This window comes from Hyperolius riggenbachi, chromosome 10 (assembly GCF_040937935.1).
Source record: "Hyperolius riggenbachi isolate aHypRig1 chromosome 10, aHypRig1.pri, whole genome shotgun sequence".
Classification (NCBI taxonomy): Eukaryota; Metazoa; Chordata; class Amphibia; order Anura; family Hyperoliidae; genus Hyperolius; species Hyperolius riggenbachi.
Genome location: NC_090655.1, coordinates 273401445 through 273427088, shown reverse-complemented (window position 1 = coordinate 273427088; position 25644 = coordinate 273401445). Strand labels below are relative to the sequence as shown.

The following is a 25644-nucleotide window of genomic DNA, read 5'->3' as shown; positions in this document are numbered from 1 at the left end:
ACATATGTGTTGCACTGTCCATGTTTTGATTTTAGTGATTTTCACATAGTAAAAAAAAAAGAGAGAGAAAATCCTTTTCCCATTTTAACAGTGTCTATCTTGAAGCCAATCCTGATGTAATTTCCTCCCTTACTCTCCTCTGCCTGATTGTATATGCATTGCCCGCCCTTCACTATAGAAAGTACATTGTCTCAGCATGAGAGATATTGGCCAATCAGAGAGGAACAGAGGTGTGGGAGGGGAAAAGAGGAGGGAAAAAGGCTTCAGCCAATCAGGCTGCATTAGTTAAAGTCTGAGGGGAAAGTAAAAAAGCAAAAAAAAAAAAAAAAAAAAAAAAACCAATCCAGCATACCCTGCAACTTCCTTTGTGTGGCAATGTACCAAATAAAAGCCAAGGAAAATGGGGTAATGTTGTTTTATGGATAAGAAAAGTAATAGTGATTTTTAACTTTTGGATTGCCTGGTTAGCATCCTTATTACTTGTTTACCAGATAAAAATAACAAATTGATTTTTGATTTTATGTCCGACAGTTACACTTTAAATGGTTTTTAACAACGTTTTATCCTATTTTGGCACGTCTGTTTAACTACTTTAAGACCGCCTCGCGCCCATGGGTGTGGCCGCGGCGGCAGCCCCAGGACCGCCTAATTCCAATTGGCGTCAAGTCCTGGGGGCAGCACTTTGCAGGAGATTGTGTGCAGGCTGCACGCGCATCTCCTGCTCGGGGGCGGAGCTCCGCCCCTCCTTCAGTCTCCGAGCGGCGATCACCGTCTTTACACATAGTACAGCGCTGTACTGGTTGATAATTTCCGACAGGTCCGATAGCCCGCCGGATCAATTCCACGCTCGATACCAGCGGGCAGAACAGTAGAAAAAATGAAGCGCTGATTAGCACGGATTAGAAAGCGCCCACGGGGACAAGCGGGAATCGATCCGCGCGGACAAGCGGTGACGTGCCGGCATCGAGACGCTGGCTTGATACCGCCGCATAAATGTGCCGTGTATGCCCGGAATCAGGCATAAAATAAAAAAACAGTTCTTTATTTTTATCTGGTAAACTAGTAATAAGGAATGCTAATCAGGCAATCCAAAAGTTACAAAATCACTCTTACTTTTCTTATATATAAAACAACATTCCCCAGTTTTCCTAGCTGTTATTTGATACATCTGCCGCACAAAGGAAGTTGCAGGGCGTGCTGGGTTTTTTTTTTTTTTTTTTTTTTTTTTTGCTTCTTTACCTTCCCCTCAGACTTAACTAATGCAGCCTGATTGGCTGAAGCCTCTTTTCCTCCTGTCTTCCCCTCCCACACCTCTGTTCCTCGCTGATTGGCCAATATTTCTCATGCTGAGACAATGCACTTTCTATTGCAGAGCTGGGTGGGAGTGCCTAAAGACCTGGAGGAGGGCGGGTAATGCATACACAATCAGGCAGAGGAGAGTAAGGGAGGTAATGACTCAGGATTGGCTTCAAGATGGACACAGTTAAAATGGAGAATCCTAAGAAGGATTTTCTATTTTTTTACTAAAGAAATAGCACTAAAATCAAAATGTGGACAGTGCAATACATATGTAAGTAGAGCAAGTATTTATCTACTTTATATATACTTTTTTGTTCTGGTTATATGGCTGACAGCTTCTCTTTAAAGCGGTATTGTCACCATAAAAATCAAATTTCAACAGCAACTGGTCTGAGTGTTTTAGATGATAAAGAAGCTAATCCTGCATTCAAAACTCTTCTGCTCTTATGGTTTGGAGTTGTCACATACTTTAGGAACACTGGCCCTTTAATAGCCATTGCCATTCAGTTGAATGCTGGGGGTTATTTTTATCTATAATATATTCCTCCTCTTCCATTTATTTTCCTATCTATCTGATTATCTGAAACAGATCCTCTGCTCACTTGTGTTTACAAGCAAGGCTGAGGTGACTCAGCGATTGGAGGATAAGACAGTGTAGTTCCTAGTATACACCTCAGTGGGAGTGTCTGAAGACTCTGGGAGGAGGGCAGCTAATGAATACACAATGAGCAAGATAAGGGGGGGGGGCAAGACTCAAGGAGGATATGATGTCCGCATTAGCTTGGCAAAATGGCCACTGCCTAGAATAGGATTTTCTGCTTTTCCTTTATAAAATTCACAGGAATCATTGCATGGATAGCATAATACATCTGTTATATAAGTAGAAGTAGTATTAATCTACTTATATATGTGTTTTTTATTTCTAGGTTAGCATGGGTGTCGCTTGTTCTTTAAGAAGTTTGGTGATGTAGTGTTTGAGCTCATGTGGAGGTTCTTGCTCACTGATGCCTCTAAGATTGGATCTCCTATCGCAGTCTTCTGCAGCAGTTAGTTTGAGTTTTAGCCATTTAATGTCTGATTCATTGCCAGGTAGAGAGTCTACTGTGGCGATCTTTATTGTGAGAGACATGATCACTCAGATTCAGGGCTGTGGAGTCGATACAAAAATCCTCCGACTCCTCAGGTTAGGATTCCACCAACTCCGACTTCTCTATTCTGCATATTACAATCTTGTTGATGGAAAGTATGTAACATGAAATGCATCTCTTAACAACCAACGCTTAGGAATTTTAAAAGACAACTGAACTGAGAGGGATATGGAGGCTGCCATATTTATTCCCTTTTAGACAATAACAGTTACCTGGCTATCCAGCTGATCTTCCGCCTCTAATACTTTTAGTCATAGACTTAGGCCTCGTGGTAACATGCAAGAACAGCAGAAGTGTATAGACAGCCCTTCTGTCCTTCACATCAAATGCTCTGCACAGCAGTATGATGCTCTATGATGGGCTTGTGTACTGCTGCATGCATTCTGCCCGCAAGCGCAGAGCTGACCCATTCACTGTCAATGGATGAGATCAGCAGTGCAGCGGGTAGCAGCGCAGATGGGGTGCGATTCTACGTGTTGCATTCTGATGGCACGGCCATCTGCGCTGCATAGTTGTGAATGAGGCCTAAAACTAGTCCTTGGTAAGAGTACTTGTAGAAGGTACAGACAGGAACAAAGAGCATCTATCAGGCTCTAGACAATGTAACTGTGGGTGCATGTAAGAGTGATGTGCAGGTACTCTGCAGGAGAATAAGGAGATTCTTCCTCTATTACACATTCTTCATGCACAATCTGAACATGGATCAGGCCCTGGGCAATGTGACTGTGGGTACACGTAAGAGTGATGTGCAGGTACTCTGCAGGAGAATGAGGGGATTCTTCCTCTATTACACAATCTTCATGCACAATCTGAGCATGGATCAGGCCCTGGGCAATGTGACTGTGGGTACATGTAAGAGTGATGTGCAGGTACTCTGCAGGGGAATGAGGGGATTCTTCCTCTATTACACATTCTTCATGTACAATCTGAAACAGGTTTATGGGCGATAGACAACACATCTGTGTTCAATGTACACAACATTCTCAGTGGATTCCCTGCAGCTCTGTGGGAAGTGCATATGGAGAGTACTACTGTGTAACTTAACTACTTCAAGACCGGGTAATGCCCATGGGCGTGACCGCGGTGGCAGCCCCAGGACCACCTAACACCAATTGGCGTCAAGTCCTGGAGCTACATTTTGCAGGAGATCGCACGCAGAAACATAGCCAGGTCTTTAGGGGAGTTTTGTGGTCCTGAAGTGGTTAAAGTGAACCTGAGACAGATAAAAGTTTTATACATACCTGGGGCTTCCTCCAGCCCCCTTCAGGCTAATCAGTCCCTCGCTGTCCTCCTCCGCCACCTGGATTTTCTACTATGGGTTCAGGTACTTGAGTCAGTCAGGCGCAGTGCGTATGCACACACTCCGCTGCCAGGAACGTACTACATCTGCGCAGCACTATTGCGCAGATGCAGAACCCTCCTGGCTGTGGAAGCGGCACACGGCTGGACTGCGCTGACTGGCTGGATTACCGGGACTCACAGCAGAAGATCCAGGTGGTGGAGGAGGACAGCAAGGGACTGATTGGCCTGAAGGGGGCAGGAGGAAGCCCCAGGTATGTATAAAACTTTTCTTTTCATCCATCTCAGGTACCCTTTAATTGGTAGTCACCAAACTAAATTTTAACAGCATATCAAATTATTAAGCGTGCGATCATGTGAGTCCGTTCCAATATCAGCGAGTATTTCAGTGAGACCAGCATGTCTTTCATGCCGGATTGCGTGAGAGCTGTGTCTGGGAAAGCCTCTATTGGAGGGCAGAGGGTCGTGCTGGCTGTGGCCTGGCTGTGCAGCCTGGTATTCCTCTGACATCGGTTGCCTGGCTTTGGTTGGGCTGCAGGGGGAGGGAGAGATCGAGGGTGTGGGTTCCCCTGATGAGGATCGCTCCTTGTTGTTGGTGGCAGGGTCTTGCTGCGCGGCTGGTTCTCTCTGTGCAGCTGCTGCGTGTGTTTCAGCGCCATCTTTGCTGCTGCTGTTCTTGCAGGCTCGCTTGTCAGTGAAAAAGTCTGTGAGCTTCCGCAGCACCTGCCGGCTTTTTTTTCCCTCTTTCTCACCATCTCTATCTCCATGTCATTCTCCTCTGCTCCGGTGGAGGTGATTTGTGGCAATGGCATGGTTTAAAAGCCATTGCTTTTAGTGCTGTGGGAATGGGAGCTTTGCAATTTGTCGTCCATGCAGATATGTGACCAAGACCTAGAGGAAGCCCTGGGGAGCCGAGTGCAGACAGATTCCTCCACATGCCTATATGGCTGGTGCCCTAAAAAGCAGCCTTATTTTGTGAGTTTCCCTTCACACTCCACAAATCCCCAGCTCAGCATTAATACTACACAATCTGGGCTCCCTTTGTCTCTGTATATTTTATAAGGTGATGAACATCTTCTCTCTCAGATGAGGATACAGCAGTAATAAGAATGTGTAAGTGACACCACATTGCTCTACAAACATAACACTCTCTATATGTACTCTTGCTATAAGTACATATAAGTCTGTTGTCACAGGAGTAACACATTGCTTCCATTGTCTCATCAAGCTCTACATTGTACTGCTTTCCATATATGGTCAATGCTTTAGCTGTAGGGAGGGTCACTGAGATGAATAACTGACTTGTATGCAAATGTAATGCAAATTGTATGCAGATAAAAACATTTGTCCATAAATGTGTTTCATTGGCTGAATTCCAAACTACAGAAAATTCTCTTGCAAACCAAAGGTATAGTCATGTGATTGGCTGTCTGTAATGAGCACAACCTTCTGCAGTTCTCTGTCAGGCTGATAACTAGTGATGGTCAGTGATATGCGAATGACTCAAAGATGGTGCTGATTACATGATTTTTCCTCCCTTCAGAACAGGAAGTGATGATGTTTCTCTATTTGCAGGACGGAGTCCCGGCATCAGGAACCTCTCAGAGACTCGTCTCTCTGTATCCACAGACTGTACAAAGGATGATGATGTCACTGGGCAAGAGTCTCCTGCAGATATCCTGGTTACCCCAAATAGTCCCCCAGCCTTCCCTCACCTGTCTATCCCCGAGGGGCCTCATACCCAGCACAGCTCTCCCCCTGCTGGAGGGTCCTATTCCTGTTCCACATGTGGGAAATGTTTTGTTCGTAAATCAAGTATTCTCACGCATGAGAGAATTCACACTGGTGAGAAGCCCTATTCATGTCCTGAGTGTGGGAAATGTTTTGGGCGTAAATCACAACTTGTCATACATGAGAGATCTCACACTGGTGAGAAGCCCTATTCATGTGCTGAGTGTGGGAAATGTTTTGGGTTTAAATCAGACCTTGTCAAACATACGCGATCTCACACTGGTGAGAAGCCCTATTCATGTGCTGAGTGTGGAAAACGTTTCAGACAAAAAGGACACCTTTTCACACATGAGCGAACTCATACTGGTGAGAAGCCATATTCATGTCCTGAGTGTGAGAAATGTTTTATAATGAAATCACTTCTTGTCAGACATGTGAAATCTCATACTGGTGAGAAGCCCTATTCATGTGCTGAGTGTGGGAAATGTTTTGCACATAAATCACAACTTGTCATACATGAGAGATCTCACACTGGTGAGAAGCCCTATTCATGTGCTGAGTGTGGGAAACGTTTCAAACAAAACGGACACCTTTTCACACATGAGCAAACTCATACTGGTGAGAAGCCATATTCATGTCCTGAGTGTGAGAAATGTTTTATAATGAAATCACTTCTTGTCAGACATGTGAAATCTCATACTGGTGATAAGCCCTATTCATGTGCTAAGTGTGGGAAATGTTATGCAGAGAAAGCAAAACTTGTCAGACATGAGAGACTACACACTGGTGAGAAGCCCTATTCATGTGCTGAGTGTGGGAAATGTTATGCAGAGAAAGCAAAACTTGTCATACATGAGAGACTACACACTGGTGAGAAGCCCTATTCATGTGCTGAGTGTGGGAAACGTTTCATACAAAAAGGACACCTTATCACACATGAGCGAACTCATACTGGTGAGAAGCCATATTCATGTCCTGAGTGTGAGAAATGTTTTATAATGAAATCACTTCTTGTCAGACATGTGAAATTTCACACTGGTGAGAAGCCCTATTCATGTGCTGAGTGTGGGAAACGTTTCATACATAAAGGACACCTTTTCACACATGAGCGAACTCATACTGGTGAGAAACCATATTCATGTCCTGAGTGTGAGAAATGTTTTGGGCGTAAATCACAACTTGTCATACACGAGAGATCTCACACTGGTGAGAAGCCATATTCATGTCCTGAGTGTGAGAAATGTTTTGTAATGAAATCACTTCTTATCAGACATGTGAAATTTCACACTGGTGAGAAGCCATATTCATGTGCGGAGTGTGGGAAATGTTATGCAGAGAAAGCAAGTCTTGTTAGACATGAGAGGTCTCATAGAATCCCAATGCTGCGCTCACTTAAGCAAAACTCCAGGGTTAGTTCCCTAATGTCACCAGTGGAGCTGCTCCAGTAGGCTTGTGGGAAACGAGCATAAATGTCCAGAAAGAAGCAAACTGTCTAGCGCTCTCTGGTGCATTAACCTTTTTAATGAAAATCATGCAATGATAATAAAAGCACCTACAGAATGGAAGTATATTTCAAGCATATTGCAGGGGTGTGCAGTCATCAAATCACCCCCCCGGATGGATCTCCAACGCTTTCCCCTTCCTCACTGTGGCCAGCAGTGTAGGATTCCTGGATGGGGCGGAGCTATTGCTGGCGCCAGGCGAATCAGGAAGTGAATAGTGCCACGAGCTTCATGATTTGTATGTGCGCCGTAGCTAGGCAACGATCGGGAGGGTAGCGGAGAGGGAAATTCAGTTACCTCATTAGCCAGAACCGCTACACTGCTGGCCCCAAGTGGTACAAACTTAATAGTGACAATAATATGCTTGATTGTACTATCTGTAGTTACAACACAGTAATTACTGGGAACACCAGTTAAACAACTGGAAACTTATGTTCAAACACCTTTTCTCTGTCATCCATTGCAATATGAAAAAAATTAAATGATAGAATAAACGAACATAAAATATAGTAATATGATATGATAAAACCAGTGCTTATCAGCCACTTAACCACTTCACCCCAAGGCGGTTTTTACCCTAACGGACAAGAGCGATTTCCACCTTTCAGTGCTCATCCCTTTCATTTGCCAATAGCTTAATCAATACTAATCACAATGAAATGATCTATATCTTGTTTTTTTCACCACCAATTAGGCTTTTTGGGGTTGATATTTGTTTTCAGTAATTACTTTATTTTCTATGCATTTTAAAGGGAAAAACAAGGGAAAAAAAATACACTATTTCTCCAAATTCATCCCCTATAGTTTTAATATAAACACTGCTACTGTGCACAAAACCCACACATGTTATCTACTGATTTGTTCTGGTTATCACAAGGTTTTAATTATGTCCCTAGTACAAAGTATGGTGACAATATACTATTTGGAAATACAGGCGTATCTTTATCTATGGATTTTGTTTTGTTCAATAATTTCACATGCACGCTCGCAGGAGCGGACGCGTGTATGCGCACGCGGGAGCGTGCACGTGTATGCGCACGCGGGAGCGCTGAAGCTCCCACGTGCGCACATGCACGCGCACAGCGGCAGCAGCACTGTGTGACTTATAAAAACGTCCTGGAGCCGTTAAGAGGCTCTAGCAGGACGTTTTTATAAGTCTACTTGCCATGAAGTGGTTAATGATAAACACATTAGACATATAATACATGTATAAAGTGACAAATGCAAATACATTATAATCAGATAAAATAGTTGTCATAGAGATTTATATATACCGAAAACATGCAGATCATGAATATTAATCATGAATATAATCCTGAATGTTTAAGTGGATTCGAGATGAAATTTAACTCCTTGCATGATTGTGTTCCTTTCCTATTGTTTATAGGGCATTCCTCAAGCCAAATACTTTTTTGATTTTGTTTTAATACTCTAATTCCTTATAAACTAAACAAGCCACACCCACAGCTTGTCAGAGAGCCTTGGCATTTTCAGACAGTAGCAAGGGCCCATGATAGCTCAGTCTGGGCAGGAGGAGGGGGAGGTGTTACTAGCCAGAGATTTCAGAGGCAGAGGGGAGAGTAGGTTTTTTTCACAGGCTGAGTGCTGAAGATCCAGATAAGCTTGCCTGTGTGTAATGTTTACAAACAACACGGCTGCTGTCATTGTATCACAGGAAGAAATAATCATATTCTATTGAAGCTGTTTGCAGCTAGATTTGCTGTGTAAACTATCTAAACTTTAGATAAGATATATAGACAAGTTACTTGTTATAGTTAGTTTTCATCTTGGATCTGCTTTAAACATTCAGTAATTGTTAAAACGCTCACTAATAAGGTAAATTCCAGGCGCGGAGGGAAGATGGCCGCTTAATCCAGAGCTCCGGCACTGCATCCACCTAAAGCACCTTCCAAATAGCTTTGTTCTACCCCCAGCTTGGCTTGAGAAGCACCCGGAGCTCGCAGAGCACCTCAGCTGGCACTGGACTCCCGCCTGCTCAAATAGGGAGAACGGTACCAGAGATTTTCAAGCCTCGGAAAGGCGTCTCACAAACACCCACGATGGCGCCGGCTAAGGAGGCCCGCACTACGCAGCTCTCTCCAGACTCATCCCCGACTCAGATCCAGAAGGTGGGTGATAAACAGCATAAGTCCCCTACTCTGGCAGACATCCCTGCTATGTCGGAGGACATTAAGAGCTCACTCCATGCTGCCATAGCCGCTCAGACGTAGCAGCCATAGGCAATCGCCTGCATACACTGGAGGCCGCAGGATCTAAGAGAGATGCCCAAATCAAGATGCTCCATAAAGTGGCTGTCTCACATAATGAACTCCTACTGGCTCACTCCTCTCATCTGGAGGATCTTGATAATAGGGGAAGACGCTGCAACATCGGGGTCAGAGGGGTCCCTGAATCAGTGGTTGCTGACAGAATTAAAACAGCTCTGTCAGCCATTTTTAACGATCTCCTTGAGAGACCCTCCCACACCGAGATCAGCTTTGTCAGAGCTCACAGGGCCCAGAAACCTCACAATGTCCACAATGATAAACCCAGGGACATTATATGCTGCCATGATTCTTTCCCACTTAAAGAGGACATCATGCACGCAGTTAGAAACCAAATAAAAACAAGGAACACCAAGAGCCCCAATAGTGTAATATATACTGGTAAATGGTTACTAGATAGAGTAAATATTAATACTCACAAACCAGGGTTACCATTAGGCAACCACTGTAAAGGCAGGTGGGGAGAGTTTCCTGAACCCACTCAGGAATAAGAAGTCGCTCTCTGTAGATGAGAAAAAAGGGGGTTCAACCCTCCACCCAGGGTGGACTCAATATTATGCAGGAGAACAGAGGCTCCAAAAGGATAAAAGGAAGCTAAATGTGCTTAAAAAACAAATTCTTGGTAAATAGAAGAGGTAGTGGTGGACTTTCCTCCTCCAAGTAGACACACAACGACTGTAGTAAAGACAGTCAATATATTTTATTTATGAACTCCAAATATGCAACGCGTTTCGCAGGTTTGATCCCGCTTCATCAGGCAATAACAACGGAGCAATAGCATATGTGCTCAGTAGAAGAGCCAGGCACCTCTGGTATCCATCTATACCATGATCTATCCGGTATCACATTGGCAAAAAGGCGCGCCCTACAACCGCTGCTTAAAGGGGCACTATAGTGAAAAATTGTAAAATTTTAAATTAATGCAAACATATACAAATAAGAAGTATGTTTTTTACTGAGTAAAATAAGCCATAAATTACTTTTCTCCTATGTTGCTGTCAATTACAGTAGGTAGTAGAAATCTGACAGAAGTGAAAGGTTTTTCAACTAGTCCATCTCTTCATGGGGGATCCTCAGAGATTTATTTATTTTCAAGAGCACTTAGTGAATGGCAGTTGCTCTGTCCAACTGCCAAAAAACTGTGCGGCCAGCAGGGAAGCTGGCCAGCATCATTGTTGAAATCCTTTTTAGGGAATATTTTTATAAAGAATAAAAGCCTTGCTGAGAATACCCTATGAAGAAATGGACTAGCTCAAAACCTGTTGCTTCTGTCAGATTTCTACTGCCTACTGTAAGTGACTGCAACTCTGGAAAAAACATACTTCTTATTTATCTATGTTTGCACATATTTTAAATTTTACAATTTTTCGCCATAGTTCCCCTGGAAGGCTTTGAGAGAGAAGGGCCTCTCCTATCACTGGAGGTTCCCGTTTGCTTTGACAGTATTTGCTGGTGGCAAGCTGTTCACATTGAGACACTCATCGGGTCTTGCAGACTTTTGCACTGATCTGGGCCTACCAGCAATGATGATTCCTAACTGGGATGATTTAGGCATCCTCAAAAATCTACCCCGGAATGACCGTGTACTGGGGACATGGCTGCTAATGAGAAACAACACTCTCCAGTGTTTCTCGTTACCATGAAACTGGCCTTATTGGGTGTGAGATTATTTCAGTAATACTCCTGCTTCCAGGTTTACCATGTCCGATGATCATTACCTTACTATATGTAGCCCGTTATCATGCTCTTGTTGTATTAACTTTAGCTGATCAGGTGATAAGACCTCAGAAAAAGGTCCAAATACTTATAGCATAATCTGATACACTGTGAACGCAACCTATTTAATTGTTATATTTTAAAGAGGTATAAAACCCTGACATAATATTCAATAAAAACATGTTTTCCTACTTTTTATATGCCATACGGTTATCATATTTGCATTTGTGCATAAGTATTATTATTCATTTAGAAATTACAAGTTCCCAAAAGTACAGTTTTTTTTCTTTGTGAGCTGACTTTGCATTTTATTCATAACTGGTTTTATTCATTATCTATTGAAGGCAGAAATGCTTTGAGTGTCTGTCTGTGTTCAGGAGCTTCTGCACAGTCAGAGAATGTATCACATTCCTCACTTTATACAATTAGGAAAAACAAGATAACATTATCTAAACTGTGGAAGTCCAGATTTCTCTGCACTGATCTTTTAAGTCCTGTGTGTAACCCTTTGAATGCTGTTCTAGTAAAAAAAAATGCTGGTTGTATATACAGTAATATTCTGTAAATAATTTAGCCCAAAGAAGAAATGCTAGGTTTCATTCCGCTTTAATACGCTTACTAAGGTCATCTCTTCAATGCTAATATTGTTTGTTATTATGTTCCTCCACGGTACAAGTTATAATTTGTGCATTCCCTTTTCTTGTGTGGGTTGGATCGGCCGATCTGTGACCGATTTGGCTTATATCTCTCTATGTAACACTAATTAACCCTTTACCCCATACCCTACTCCTCTATATCCAATCCCTCCTTATCCTCTTCCCTTCCCCTTCCTCCCTAAGACAACCTATCCCAGAATGTGCATTTACAGACGTCGCAAATCGGCCCTGTATTTTAGCCAGTGGGGAGATTCAACATAAGCATTGTGTTGGATTGTCAATGCAACCCTCTTCTCCCACTCTTCACACACTGATAGCAACACTGCAGGAGAAATGCTAGCACAGGCTTCCAGTATCCGTACCCTCTCCTCCCACTCCTCACACACTGATAGCAACACCGCAGGAGAAATGCTAGCACAGGCTTCCAGTATCCGTAGTTTCAGGTGCTGCACATCTCGTATCTTCACAGCATAGACAATTGCCTTCAGATGACCCCAAAGATAAAAGTCTAAGGGGGTCAGATCGGGAGACCTTGGGGGTCATTCAACTGGCCCATGGCGACCAATCCACTTTCCAGGAAACTGTTCATCTAGGAATGCTCGGACCTGACACCTATAATGTGGTGGTGCACCATCTTGCTGGAAAAACTCAGGGAACGTGCCAGCTTAAGTGCATAGATCTGATAATCTCGCATATTAAGTCCTGCTATCCAAACGTCATGGAAAGTTTTACAGGTTATGTTCAAGTTATGTTTCTCTGTTTTTTGTTGTTGTGGTTTTTTTTTCTTTTTTACATCTATATACTGGGGATAAAACGTTAATCTATATGTTTATGTACGGTGGGCCTAGCGGGCTGTTGTGGATTTCCTGCCGTTATATCAGTTGACGTTCACTAGGCTCCCACACAGTGTGTACTTTTATACACTGAGATTTTTTTATCCCACTGTGGTTTCAGGAGCGACCATCCAAGTCGTTCCTGAGTGGGTTCAGTAAACAAACGATCTTGAGTTTGGTAAAATATTCAATTACCTTTCCCATGCGCCAACACCTTTTTTTTTTTTCCTTTCTTATTTTCTTTTCCCCTGTTTCTGTCCTATTTTTTCCCTACTATTACTCTTACTCTCTATTACGCTTACTCTCTCCCGATTTCCCTTCAGAATAATGAACTTATTCACCTAGTCATGTTGCCCTCATCCTCTGATACCAAACCCATTTCTGGCTGGGAGACGTGGAAGATCATGTCATTGAATGTTAAAGGATACCCGGGGTGACATGTGACATGATGAGGTAGACATGGGTATGTACAGTGCCTATCACACAAATAACTATGCTGTGTTCCTTTTTTTCCTGTCTCTGCCTAAAAGAGTTAAAAATCAGGTATGTAAGTGGCTGACTCAGACAGAAAGTGACTACAGTGTGACCCTCACTGATAAGAAATTCCCCTTTTTATCTCTTTCCTGCTCTCAGATGCCATTTTCTGCTAGGAAAGTGTTTTATAGTTAGAATTTCTTATCAGTTAGGGTCACACTGTAGTCACTTCCTGTCTGAGTCAGGACTGAGTCAACCACTTACATACCTGATATTTAACTCTTTCAGGAAGAGAAAGAAAAAAGGAACACAGCCTAGTTATTTGTGTGCTAGGCACTGTACATACACATGTCTATCTCAGCATGTCACATGTCACTTCGGGTATCCTTCAATGGGATCAACACGCCCGAGAAAAGATCTATGCTTTTTGACTTCATGCAAAGGGAAAAAGTTGAAATTTTCTTTTCTTCAAGAGATGCATTTAAGATCTAACCACATACCTAACAAATTTCATCAATTTTTCCCGGTGACATTCCATTCCACTTCTCCCACCACAAATAGTAACATATATGGGTAAAGCGCTCTTCTGGATACTCTCTCCTTCTTTCAGGAATACTCCACTTGCACTTGAATTCACGGGGGCAGGAATGTGTTGAAACACCACTCCCCCCCCCCCCCCCCAATATGAAAAGACTCACCAAATCAGCTGGCCAGGATGGGCCCATCAGCGCAGTAGGGGTATAGGCCACCCCTCAGCCACCTCAACAACCTCAGCTGGGCACTTGTATTCCAGTTTGGATGTCACCTCAAAAAGAGACGCTTGACATAGCGTAAATGTGCAAGGGACCAGTTCCCAATTTTATTAAAATCATTAGGTTAAAAATATTGAGCATAAAAAACAAGGTGCTTAAAAATAGGCATAAAGGGTACACGCTATTCACCTATACGAGCGGTCGTACTGCAGGGGAGAGAGCCAGAGCGGCTGCTGCCATTAGGCTGACATGCTTTATCGAGCTGTGTGCCTCCCATTATTGCGTACCCACATGTAACACTCATAGTGGACTATCCTTTATGCTTCTTTTTAAGCACCTTGTTTTTTATGCTCAATATTTTTAACCTAATGATTTTAATAAAATTGGGAACTGGTCCCTTGCACATTTACGCTATGTCAAGCGTCTCTTTTTGAGGTGACATCCAAACTGGAATACAAGTGCCCAGCTGAGGTCGTTGAAGTGGCTGAGGGGTGGCCTATACCCCTACTGCGCTGACGGGCCCATCCTGGCCAGCTGATATGGTGAGTCTTCTCATATTGGGGGGGGGGGGGGGTGTTTCAACACATTCCTGCCCCCCTGAATTCAAGTGCAAGTGGAGTATTACTGAAAGAAGGAGAGCGTATCCAGAAGAGCGCTTTACCCATATATGTTACTATTTATCTAGCTTTTCACAGAAAGCAGGGAGCGCTCCACCTAATGACTTTGGTGTTGGGCCAGTCTCATCACAATCTATTTTGTTTGCATGTATTGGCATTTATGATGCTTATATTCTGAATTGTGAGCGCTACTATATGTTTTGTACTATTCTCCCACCACAAAGACAAAAGGAGTGTCTATTTTTATATATAAAAGGGACCCTTTTGTTTTGGACGATGTGAAGCGAGACCCTTGTGGCAGATTTCTGCTTGTTAAAGGGAAAATCGGGGAGAGACAGCTAACTTTAGCGTCCTTGTATGCTCCCAATCAACACCAACCTTCCTTTATCAGATCTGTGGTCTCTGAACTATTGAGTCTTAGAGAGGGTATGTTGATTTTTGGGGGTGATCTGAATGTCCCTCTCAATCCGTTATCAGATTGTTCTAATGGTTCATCCTCTGTCATACAGAGCTCTAAAGCCTGGTCTACACGGAGCGATCCGGCGGCTCGATTAGCCACCGGATCGACTCTTCCGCATCCCCGCCGGGTCCCCGCTCGTCCGCGCGTGCGTCGGATTCGATACCCCCTCGTCCCCGCCGGCGCCGCTTATCTTCCGCTCGATTCCCCGCCATTGTCCACTTGCGGGGAATCGGCCGCGGCGAGATTGGACCTGTCAGATCTTATCAATCGAGCCGCTGATGCGGCTCGATTGATAAGACACATTGTGTCGTGTAGCCCTGGCTTAAGACTGATCAAAACAAATCGTCTAGGGCTGACATTGATGGACTCTTGGAGAATTATGCACCCAACAGAAAAGGATTTTACCTTTTTCTCACCCATCCACAATAAACACACAAGGATTGATTATATTTTCTTGACCCAAAGGGATCTATCCCTTATATAAGGTTCCCCGAAAGGCACCAAATCTGTCTCAGATCACGCGCCAGTCTTTCTGACTTTAAGACTTCCGGACAAAATTAATAAGACTTGATGCTGGCGTTTAAACCCCAATCTGCTCACTTAAAAATATACATCAGACAAGATTTCCTCGGCACTTTTGGAATATTTTGATTTGAACAATAGCCCTGAGGTGTGGGAAGCTCATAAGGCGGTTGTGAGGGGGGACACTTTATACGCATGGGGGTCCAGCTTAAGAGGGAACAAGAGGAGGGTATTCAAAAATGAACCTCTGACATCAAGAGGTTGGAAAGTCTTCATAAGCAATCCTTGGCCTCTCAAACACTTGAAGAGTTGAACACGGTTAGATCAAAATGACATTATCTTTTATTCACTGAAGCAAAACAGAAAATTATGACAGGCAAGGGAATAGTCTATGAATCTGGTAATAAGTCTGGGAAGTACCTGGCAGGAACTCTTAAAAAACAGATTAATGCCTCACATATTTCCTCACTAGTCAATAATCGGCACAAGAAAATTGGGTACTTACGTATTATCCCATCTGGAAAGTTTGACAGCTTTTTGTTAAAGTTCTGTTTTACCCCCTAGCCAGATCTAACCATTTTTGGAAAGCTGAAAGTCCCGGCTTCCCTTTGCACTGGGTCTCGAGTCAATGCTATGCCCCATTTCCAAGTTAGGGAGGATTTGGGGGACGGGTGTCCCCCCCCTGCAATTTGCTGCAGAGAGCACAGTGGAATTGAATCTTTTGCCCAGGCCAGCAAGACAGAGAGGAGACGAGGGTGCATAGCTGCGCTGCTCCTTCATCTCTAATGAGAGACCCAGGGCACTTGATATAAGATTTGAAGACGCAGATTTATGCTGCAAAGGAAGAAGATCTCCCGGGTGTGCTGCTTATCACCATGTCTGGTTTGTGACCGTACTTCTGTAATTGCACTTTCTGCAGCCAATTTCAGGGGACACCCCTCTTTCAAAACCCCATAACTTAAAGGGAACCAGAGGTGTTCAAAAAAAGGTTTTATACATACCTGGGGCTTCCTCCAGCCCCATATGCACGGATCGCTCCCACGCCGCCGTCCTCCGCTGCCTAGATCCGCCGCCACCGGGTCCCGTCATTGCCGCGAGTCGGCCAGTCGGCCGGCGGACGCGCTGATTTGCCGCATCACACGGAGCTCCCTCTATGCTAGTACGCATGAGCAGTGCTGGGCCGAAATTACGCATGAGCGTAATTACGCATCGTAATTCAATGTAAATTTACGCGTAAGCGTTACGCGTAACTTACGGTCTTACGCGTAATTATTTACGCGTAAGACCGTAAGTGGTATCGTAATTACACTGTCTACCGTAATTGCTAGGCATGCGTAATTTTACGAACACTTACGCGTAATTACTAACGTAAAATCTCCCATTTTCTAAGAGTAGCCAATCAGTCAACATCCTAAGCAACCAATAGTATCTTCTCCCGCCCTTCAGTATAAGCGTACGTTTTGACGCATACGAATAATATGTACGCAATAACTGTCACATTGACGGCTATTGCGTACATATCGTCCGCATGCGTCCAAAAATACGCATTAATGGTCATTACGGCACTACGCGTAACATCGTAGTGTAAGCGCCTTCATTACGGTATCCTTACGCGTAATTGCGTAAGTTTACGCGTAATTACAGTGATGTACCGTAGATAATTTCCTACGCCGTAACCGTAATTGCGTAATAGCGTAAAATTACGCGTAATGATCCGTAAGCGTAGATTTTTCCATTACGAGCAGCACTGCGCATGAGGCTGCCTACTGCGCAGCCGCATGCGTACGGGTATGGAGGGAGCCCCTGTGATGTGGACAATTGTCCGCCGGAAGTGACGTGCCCGGTAACGGCGGTTCCAGGAAGCGGAGGATGGCGGCGTGGGAGCGATCCAGGCTTATGGGGCTGGAAGAAGCCCCAGGTATGTATAAAAGCATTTTTCATTTTGCAGGCTCCATTCCTCTCTGGTTCCCTTTAACCTCTTGACGACTAGCTAACGCCGATTGGCGTAAACTGGTCGTCTGCGGGTTACCATGGAAACCCGCTCGATTGAGCGGCCTTTCCATGTCAGTTCACGGAGGGTGTCTCCGTGAACAGCCGGAGAGCCGCTGATCGCGGCTCTCCGGCAAAATGTAAACAGGCGGGGAAGAAATCCCCGCTGTTTACATCATACGGCGCTGCTGCGCAGCAGCGCCGTAAGGCAGATCGGCGATCCCCGGCCTCTGATTGGCCGGGGATCGCCGGCATATGATAGGCTGAAGCCTATTCTTCAATGCGCAGGACGGAACTCCGTCCTGCGCATTACGGAGAGAGGGAGGGAGGGAGGTAAGGAGGCAGAGGGCGGAAATGGCTGCGGAGGGGGGCTTTGAGAATCCCCCCCCACAAAACGCAGATGGCCGGCGGCGATCAGACCCCCCCAGCAGGACATCCCCCTAGTGGGGAAAAAAGGGGGGTAGTCTGATCGCCCTGCTGCACTCCTGATCGGTGCTGCGGGCTGTAGAGCCCCCGCAGCACCGATCAGTGAAAAATCCCCTGGTCGGCAAGTGGTTAAGAACTGAGCATCATACCGACTCGGGACTGGTGCAACAGAAAGCCGGGACTTTCAGCTTTCCAAAAATGGTCAGATGCTTCCCGGTGGAGCAAAAAGAACTTTAACAAAAACCTGCCAAACTTTCCAGACAGGATAATACATAAGTACCGAAAATTGTCAGATCAGAGGAAATAGTTGAAGAATTTAAAACTTAGTACAACTCTTTATATAATCTACACCCAGTAGAAGCTGACCTTACCTCTGCGCACAATAGAAAAGCGAAGATCTCGGAATTTTTACTGAAGCTCTCTAAGCCTTTGAATCTAACGCAATCAGAGAGAGAGAGGACCTGGAATCCCCTCTTACTGCTGACAAATTCTTAACTGCTGTCAAAGCTCTTAAACCTGGGAAATCTCCGGGGCCGGATGGCCTAACTTCCCAGTATTATAAATTATTCTCTAACACTTTATCCCCTGCATTCGTATCGACCTTTAACTCAATCACACCAGATAATTCCCCGACTATGCAATTTTTAGAAGCTCACATAGCTCAAAGATGCTCAAATTATTGGACTATATCCCTTCTCAATCTTGATGCTAAACTACTTGCCAAAATTTTGGCCAACAGATTGATTCCACATATACAGTACCTGATTTCGTCAATTTGGACCAAACCGGATTTGTTCCTGGAAGAGAGGCCAAGGACAATGTTATGAGGACTGTCAACATCATAGCTCATTCCAATATGCTGCAGATATTCCCTTTTTACAAAACTGGCCTGATGGCAAATGTCCTAGAGTGCTTGATTTTATCCCCCGAGGGGTAGCCAAAACCCTTTCAGATATGTAGAAAATATGTATCCGCGCCTATGGAATTGTCAGCTGCTGAATGGACTAGGTAAAGACTCCAATACCTGTGCTATAAAAGTAAAAAAGTATGATGTCCACAGCGCTAAGAAAAGTAATATCACTTTTATTAGTATAAGAATCTTAAAAATATTGCATTGACCCTAAGCTAATAGCACCTTCCCCTTTAAACGTATATATCATTATTATTATTATTATTATTATTATTGATTTATAAAGCGCCAACATATTCCATAGCGCTGTACAAAGAAATAAACATGGGGTACATAATACAGACAATGGTGTACACTAATATACAAGATACATAATTAGTGACAAAATACAAAAAATGATACAGCATACAGAGTACAAAATACAGAAGTGGTAATGACAGTAATAAAAGTAACATGATGAATAAAATGTATAATGATTTCCAAGACACAAAAGGGTGAGAGAGCCCTGCCCTTGCGAGCTTACAATCTAAAGGGAATGGGGGGGAAACAAGAGGAGGGGTAGTATATGAAAAAATATATAAAGGCAGTGTGTTTTAGGATACCTAGTAGGAGTGCAATTTGGTCTTAGGACAAAGGGAAGTGGCCTAGGGTAGCGCATATGCTTGTCGGAACAAATGAGTTTTTAGAGAGCGTTTAAAAGTAACAAAGGTTGGCGAGTGACGGATGTGTTGTGGGAGGGGATTCCAGAGAAGGGGTGAAGCGCGTGCAAAATCTTGTAAGCGGGAATGTGAGGAGGTGATTCTAGAGGAGGACAACAGAAGATCGTGTGCAGATCTGAGATTGCGATTGGGTTTGTATCTGGAAATGAGTGATGTACCGGGGAGAGAGATTGTGGAGAGCTTTGTAGATTAGGGTTAGGAGTTTGAACTGGATCCTCTGGTTAATTGGCAGCCAATGAAGAGCTTGACAGAGAGGGTCAGCTGAGGAAGATCGAGAATAAAGATGAATGAGACGAGCAGCTGTGTTCAGTACCGACTGGAGCGGGGCCAGTTTGTTAGAAGGTAGTCCACAAAGTAGTACATTGCAGTAGTCCAGACGAGAAATTATAAGAGCATGTATTAACATTTTGGTTGTGTCTTGAGTGAGAAAGGGACGGATGTGAGATATGTTTTTGAGTTGGAGATGGCAGGAGCTGGTTATGGAGTTAAGATGAGGAATAAAAGAGAGAGATGAGTCGAATATTACCCCCAAGCACCGTGCTTTGGGAACTGAAGTTATGGGAGTGTTAATAACATGTATAGTTACTTCAGGCAGAGAGGTGGCCAGAGACGGTGGAAAAATTATTAGTTCCGTTTTACTCATATTAAGTTGTAGGAAGTGAGAGGACATGAAGGAGGATATAGCAAACAAGCATTCAGGAACACGTTTGAGGAGGGAGTTAAGGTCTGAGTCCGAGAGGTACAGTTGCGTATCGTCTGCATACAGGTGGTATTGAAAACCGAATGAGTTGATTAAGTCACCAAGACCGTGCATGTAGATGGAAAAGAGGAGGGGACCAAGGACAGAGCCTTGAGGAACCCCGACAGACAAAGCATGAGGAGAAGAGATCTGATCTGAGTAGGAGACTGTGAAGGACCTTCCAGAGAGGTATCATGCATCCAACACTCATACAATTTCACTGCAGTGAGCATTCATGCAAAAAATTGTAAAAATAGGGATCCCAGGAAAAGGTCAAAAACATAACATATATCCAAGTGTCAGAGTTTGTATATCGTTTCACTCTTAGAACCAAGTTTGTGCGACACACTTCAAATAAAGATTGAATCCATGCATATACTCTTAAAGAGGATCTGTAACATGAAAAGATCCCCTGGGGGGTACTCACCTCGGGTGGGGGAAGCCTCCGGATCCTAATGAGGCTTCCCACGCCGTCCTCCATCCGTCAGGGGTCTCGCTGCAGCCCTCCGTGGAGTCCGGGCAGCGGTGACGTCAATATTTACCTTCCTGGCTCCTGCGCAGGCACTCTGACGGCTGTCGGCTCCGAACTACACGGAAATACCCGATCGCCGTCGGATCTGCTCTACTGCGCAGGCGTAAGTTTCCTGCGCCTGCGCAGTAGAGCGGACCCGAATGAGATCGGGTAGTCGCCGGCTGTTCGGAGGGCTGCGGCGAGACCCCCGTGGGACAGAGGACGGCGTGGGAAGCCTTATTAGGATCCGGAGGTTTCCCCCACCCGAGGTGAGTACCCCCCAGGGGATCCTTTTAATGTTACAGAGTCTCTTTAAGTAAGGTACAACTTGTATACTGCCGTATCTGCAGTGGACGGCAGCGGCATACACACGGACTGAATATCCACGTCCAACACTGCCAGCCAAACTCCCCGCTCTCTATCACAAGGCCAGTGGAAGCTGCGGGTCGAGTAGGCAGAAACCGGAGGTTTTACCCACGAAAGGAAAATGGGTGCAGTATACAAGTTGTACCTTACTTAAAGGGAACCAGAGATGAACGATTCACACAAAATAAACATATCAGTTGATAGCTTGTAAAGAATAAATCCTCTACCCGATAATTTCGCCACTCTGGTGTGCCTTTTTGAGTGCTTTTTATCCATTATTCCTCCAGGAAATATCCAATATGGCCGCCGGCTCATATTCCTTCTGTTCCAGGTTATGAGGTGTTCTGGATGTGCTGTATAGGCTATATGAGACTATAGACAAGAAGGGCTGCTGTAGGCTTTCAACTTTATTATTCTGGTATGCTTTGTGGCTGCCTGTAGGAAGTGTCTCTCATAGTAATGAAACTGCATACAGTAGATAATAATGACAGGCTGCACACACAGAGCACACAGATCACACAGACACACTTGTCTGTTAGACAGAGATTTTCCTGCAGCAGCTCCCATGTCATCACAGCTCTCAGTATGTAAAGCATGAAATTTGAGCCAGGAGGGGGGAGGCTTGGGCTTGAAAACACTTCACAGAAGAGTGACTCAGCTATAATGATTCCAGGTCAAACCTCGACTGAATAGTCGGTGGATTCTTATCACAGTTGATAACAGATAGATTAGACTGAGAAGAATAAAACTAAAAGCAGGGTAGGTGTTTACTGTCATGTTACCACTGATAAAGGTAATAAAATACATGAGGGTGCTTCGTCTCTGGTTCTCTTTAAGAGTATATGCATGGATTCAATCTTTATTTGAAGTGTGTCGCACAAACTTGGTTCTAAGAGTGAAACGATATACAAACTCTGAAAAAATTGTGCACAGACTTTGCATATTTTATATGCGACACTTGGATATATGTTATGTTTTTGACCTTTTACTGGGATCCCTATTTTTACAATTTTTTGCATGAGTCCTCACTGCAGTGAAATTGTATGAGTGTTGGATGCATGATATATACGTTTAAAGGGGAAGGTGCTATTTATTAGCTTAGGGCAGGCATGGGCAAACTTGGCCCTCCAGCTGTTAAGGAACTACAAATCCCACAATGCATGTGCCTTTATAAGTCATGACTGTGACTGTCAGACTCCTGCAATGCATTGTGGGACATGTAGTTCCTCAACAGCTGGAAGGCCAAGTTTGACCATGCCTGGCTTAGGGTCAATGCAATATTTTTAAGATTCTTATACTAATAAAAGTGATATTACTTTTCAGATATGTGTACTCTTGATGAAAACTCGTCTCTCGAATTGGCAATATTTCCACATACGTTCAGATCTGAACTCACTTAAGGGAAAATTTGATTGGTCAAGATCTTTAACACCCTTCGAAAACTTGGTGTTTAGTATGGCCTCATGCAGTCACCTCATTTCTCAGATATACCAGATAAATTGAAATTTCAAGAGGAATGGGAAAAAGACTTGGGCCTTGAGGTAGGGGATGATCAATGGAGGCAAATTTTTATACTAAACCATAAAGGGTCGCTGAATGTGTCTATACAAGAGTTATTATATAAAACACTTTCTAGATGGTAGAGGACTCCGAGAGTTCTTCATAAGATTTTCCCTTTGGTTTCAGATAATTGTTGGAGATGCGGAGCTCCTGATTGTGGTATTCTACACATTTTCGGGGCCTGCCCATCTCTTAACGCGTATTGGAAATCCATACATAGACTCATAAAGAAGATTACATGTTCCAAACTGGATTTTACCCCCAATGCTTTTCTCCTACATGATACTGAAATTGCTGTGAAAACATATAAAAAATCCTTGACTATTCACCTCCTTAAGGCCCTGATATTTTTACGCTGGAAATCCCATAATCCTCCTGTTAAGGCTTGGTTGATGTGGTTAAAGTAATGGAGAGGATGATCCTCATGTCTCAAGACCGTGCAGAGCAATATACTATCACATGGTCAGTCTGGACGGTATTTCAGTGCTCTGATGAATATAAGGTTCTGACCTCCTGATTACTGTTCTTGACCTAACTCATTTTACTCTCTTTTCCTCCTTTTCTTTTCTCTGTGGCACATGAGATTAAATTGACACTGAAATGCATGTGATCTCTTATCAGTGATTGAAAATCATTTTGTATGAAGATATATGTGTAAGTGCTTGAATGTTTTCTATACTATGATATTTTTGTATCTTACTGTTCAAGCACTTTACTATTGTACTAGATTGTAAACATTCCATTACTGATTGTTATGTTGATGTCATAGATATTCTATATCTGTATTTTGTATACATTTTGTATGAATAAACTTTGAAAAAAAAAATAAGGTAAATTCCATAATGGAAAATCCCATGATGGGAAAGCCCAGGTATAGCAAACTTATGTCAGATACCAGGCCTATTAGGTACAATCGATTGTCGGGGAAACCAAATAGGGAGCCAGTTGAGGGCAAAACGGTACCCACGTCATAGCACCACCACAGACCAGTCGCATCCGAATGAAGAGGGTGGGTGGCAAAGGGACCAGGATAACCACACCAGTATTTGTACAGAGGTACAGCTGGCTAGAACCATAGCAGAAGTAGGAGAGAGAGAGAGAGGGCAACAAACCGGGTAGTCTACAGGTGGATGAGAATTACTCACCAAAATGTGAAGGAAGGAAGGCGGTGGAAGAGAAGGGTGTGCTAGACAACATGTGAGGGAGCCTTGAAAGACGCCTGTAGGAATAAAAATAGAGCTCATATTAGATACATGTTGAGATCTCTTGGCCCTCATTTAGCTCGCCAGGACTCCCTCTTGCATAATTTCTTAAACCTCAGACCTTTGTTGATATTTTTGGGAATGACTTCAATACCCATCATCTTCAGACTGTCAGTAGAACCCTTGTGATATTTTTTGAATTGTTGGGGGACACTTATGTTTCTCGCATCACTGATTGATTTTCCTTTTGTGCCCTCCTAATCTCTGAGGTGTCTGGTGGTTCTGCCTCTGGAAGGTTGCGGACACCCACAGGTTAACAAATAAATCACAAAGTACTCCCACAATTAATAAAATCTTTGGTAGTTACTTCCCCACTTCCATCTACCACATTAGCGGTCCGGTGTCTTAGGAATGTGCAGCACTCGCACTGCTTAACATTACAAAGAAACTTTCCGAGCAGGTTTGGGAAGAAGGAACGGGTGGCCAAGGGTTGTGGACCGATATTACTGCGAGCTACCGGATTCTTTAGGGACATTGCTTTCTTGAATATTACACCTGGATCACTGGGCAATACATCTTTTCATGTAGAGGGTCTTGGAGAAGTAATGGCCAATGCCTTTTCATTATTTTCACTTGATTGGCTCCTTTACTATAGGTTGTAACAAAGCAGGGACCTTTTTTAGTCAGGGTATTACTTGTCATCCTATCAGGCTCTTTTGTTTTTATGGCCAACTCTAAATTCATTCAGTGTATTCTGAATCTGTTCTTGCTGGTACCCTTTCCCGAGATATTTTCCAGCCAGAACCTTCCCTTGGCTGTCATAATCCCTATCTGATGTACAATTCTGCCCGAGTCTGCAGAACTGACCTCTCGGGATGTTTTGTATCCATGATGATGATGACAGCTGTTGGCATTTAAGTATGAGTTCCCCGTGGTTAGTTTGAAATGTGTCTTGGAACTTATCACAGTACTGTCTTTGTCTACTAGGGGCTTGATTCACAAAGCGGTGCTAACTGTTAGCACGCCTGTGAAAACCCCCTTAGCACGTCTAAACGAGCTTTTCGCGCAAAACTTTACACGCGCAGAACTTTATGCGCAGGGCGCTCCTCACAAAGTGCCCATTAAAGCCTATGTGACTTAGGGCGCACATAAGACTTTGCGCGCGCAAAACTTTGTGCCCAGTACTTAGCGCGCGATCTGATTGAGAAAACTGGTGCAAACCTACTTAGCACCCTGGTTAGCGCGTCTAAAGACTTTAGACGTGCTAAGTAGGTTAGCACCGCATAGTGAATCAAGCCCTATGAGTTCTGAGTCTAAAAAAAACAATGTAGTTGTAAGGAAACGCGGAAATGCCGCCATCTCTCAAGGTGAGGCGGCTGTTTCCGCGTCCAGCATGGCGTCACAACGCGGAAAAAACGCTGCATGCCGCATAGGCAGTGCGGTGGAATCCGCATCAGAGGCGGCCCCCGCACTAGATACATTGCATGACAGTACTGGTGTGGCTGGGACTGATAGTCCACCAAGATTCAGACTTACACGCGCGCGAGCAGAGAGGCAGAGTTTAAATAGCAGTTAGAAGGGTGTCGGCTGACCAGCTGGGTCAGCTGACAAATTCCACTGCTCTCATTGGACCAGCAATTAGGGAGGTCCTGGAAAGGTCCTAGAGTATATATACTGCTGGTTGTCCACTTGCTCTTTGTCTGGCGTGTGATCACATAAGTGGGAGCACCCAGATCCGTAGTCAGATCCTTAAGTGTGCCGGGACCAGCTGGAGCTGTAATCCTACACTTAGCTAGATTATTGATAGCTAAAGTACTAGTTTGATTGTGATTTTCTGTTATGACTTTTGCCTGCCTCGACTATCCTCCTGAACTCTGACCTTGTACCTCGATATTTCTGATACTCTGTTGCCGAACCTCGGCTCGTTC

The 25644-nt window shown here is 44.0% G+C and overlaps 1 protein-coding gene across 1 annotated transcript in view; it reads left to right on the top strand.

The window, feature by feature from the left end:
- The window catches only part of LOC137537208 (uncharacterized), a 154499-nt gene that overhangs the window by 63737 nt on the left and 65118 nt on the right, over positions 1–25644 (top strand). Inside the window, 1 exon segment of the mRNA XM_068259313.1 lies at positions 5376–6921. Coding sequence (XP_068115414.1) covers positions 5376–6921 — 1546 coding nt within the window.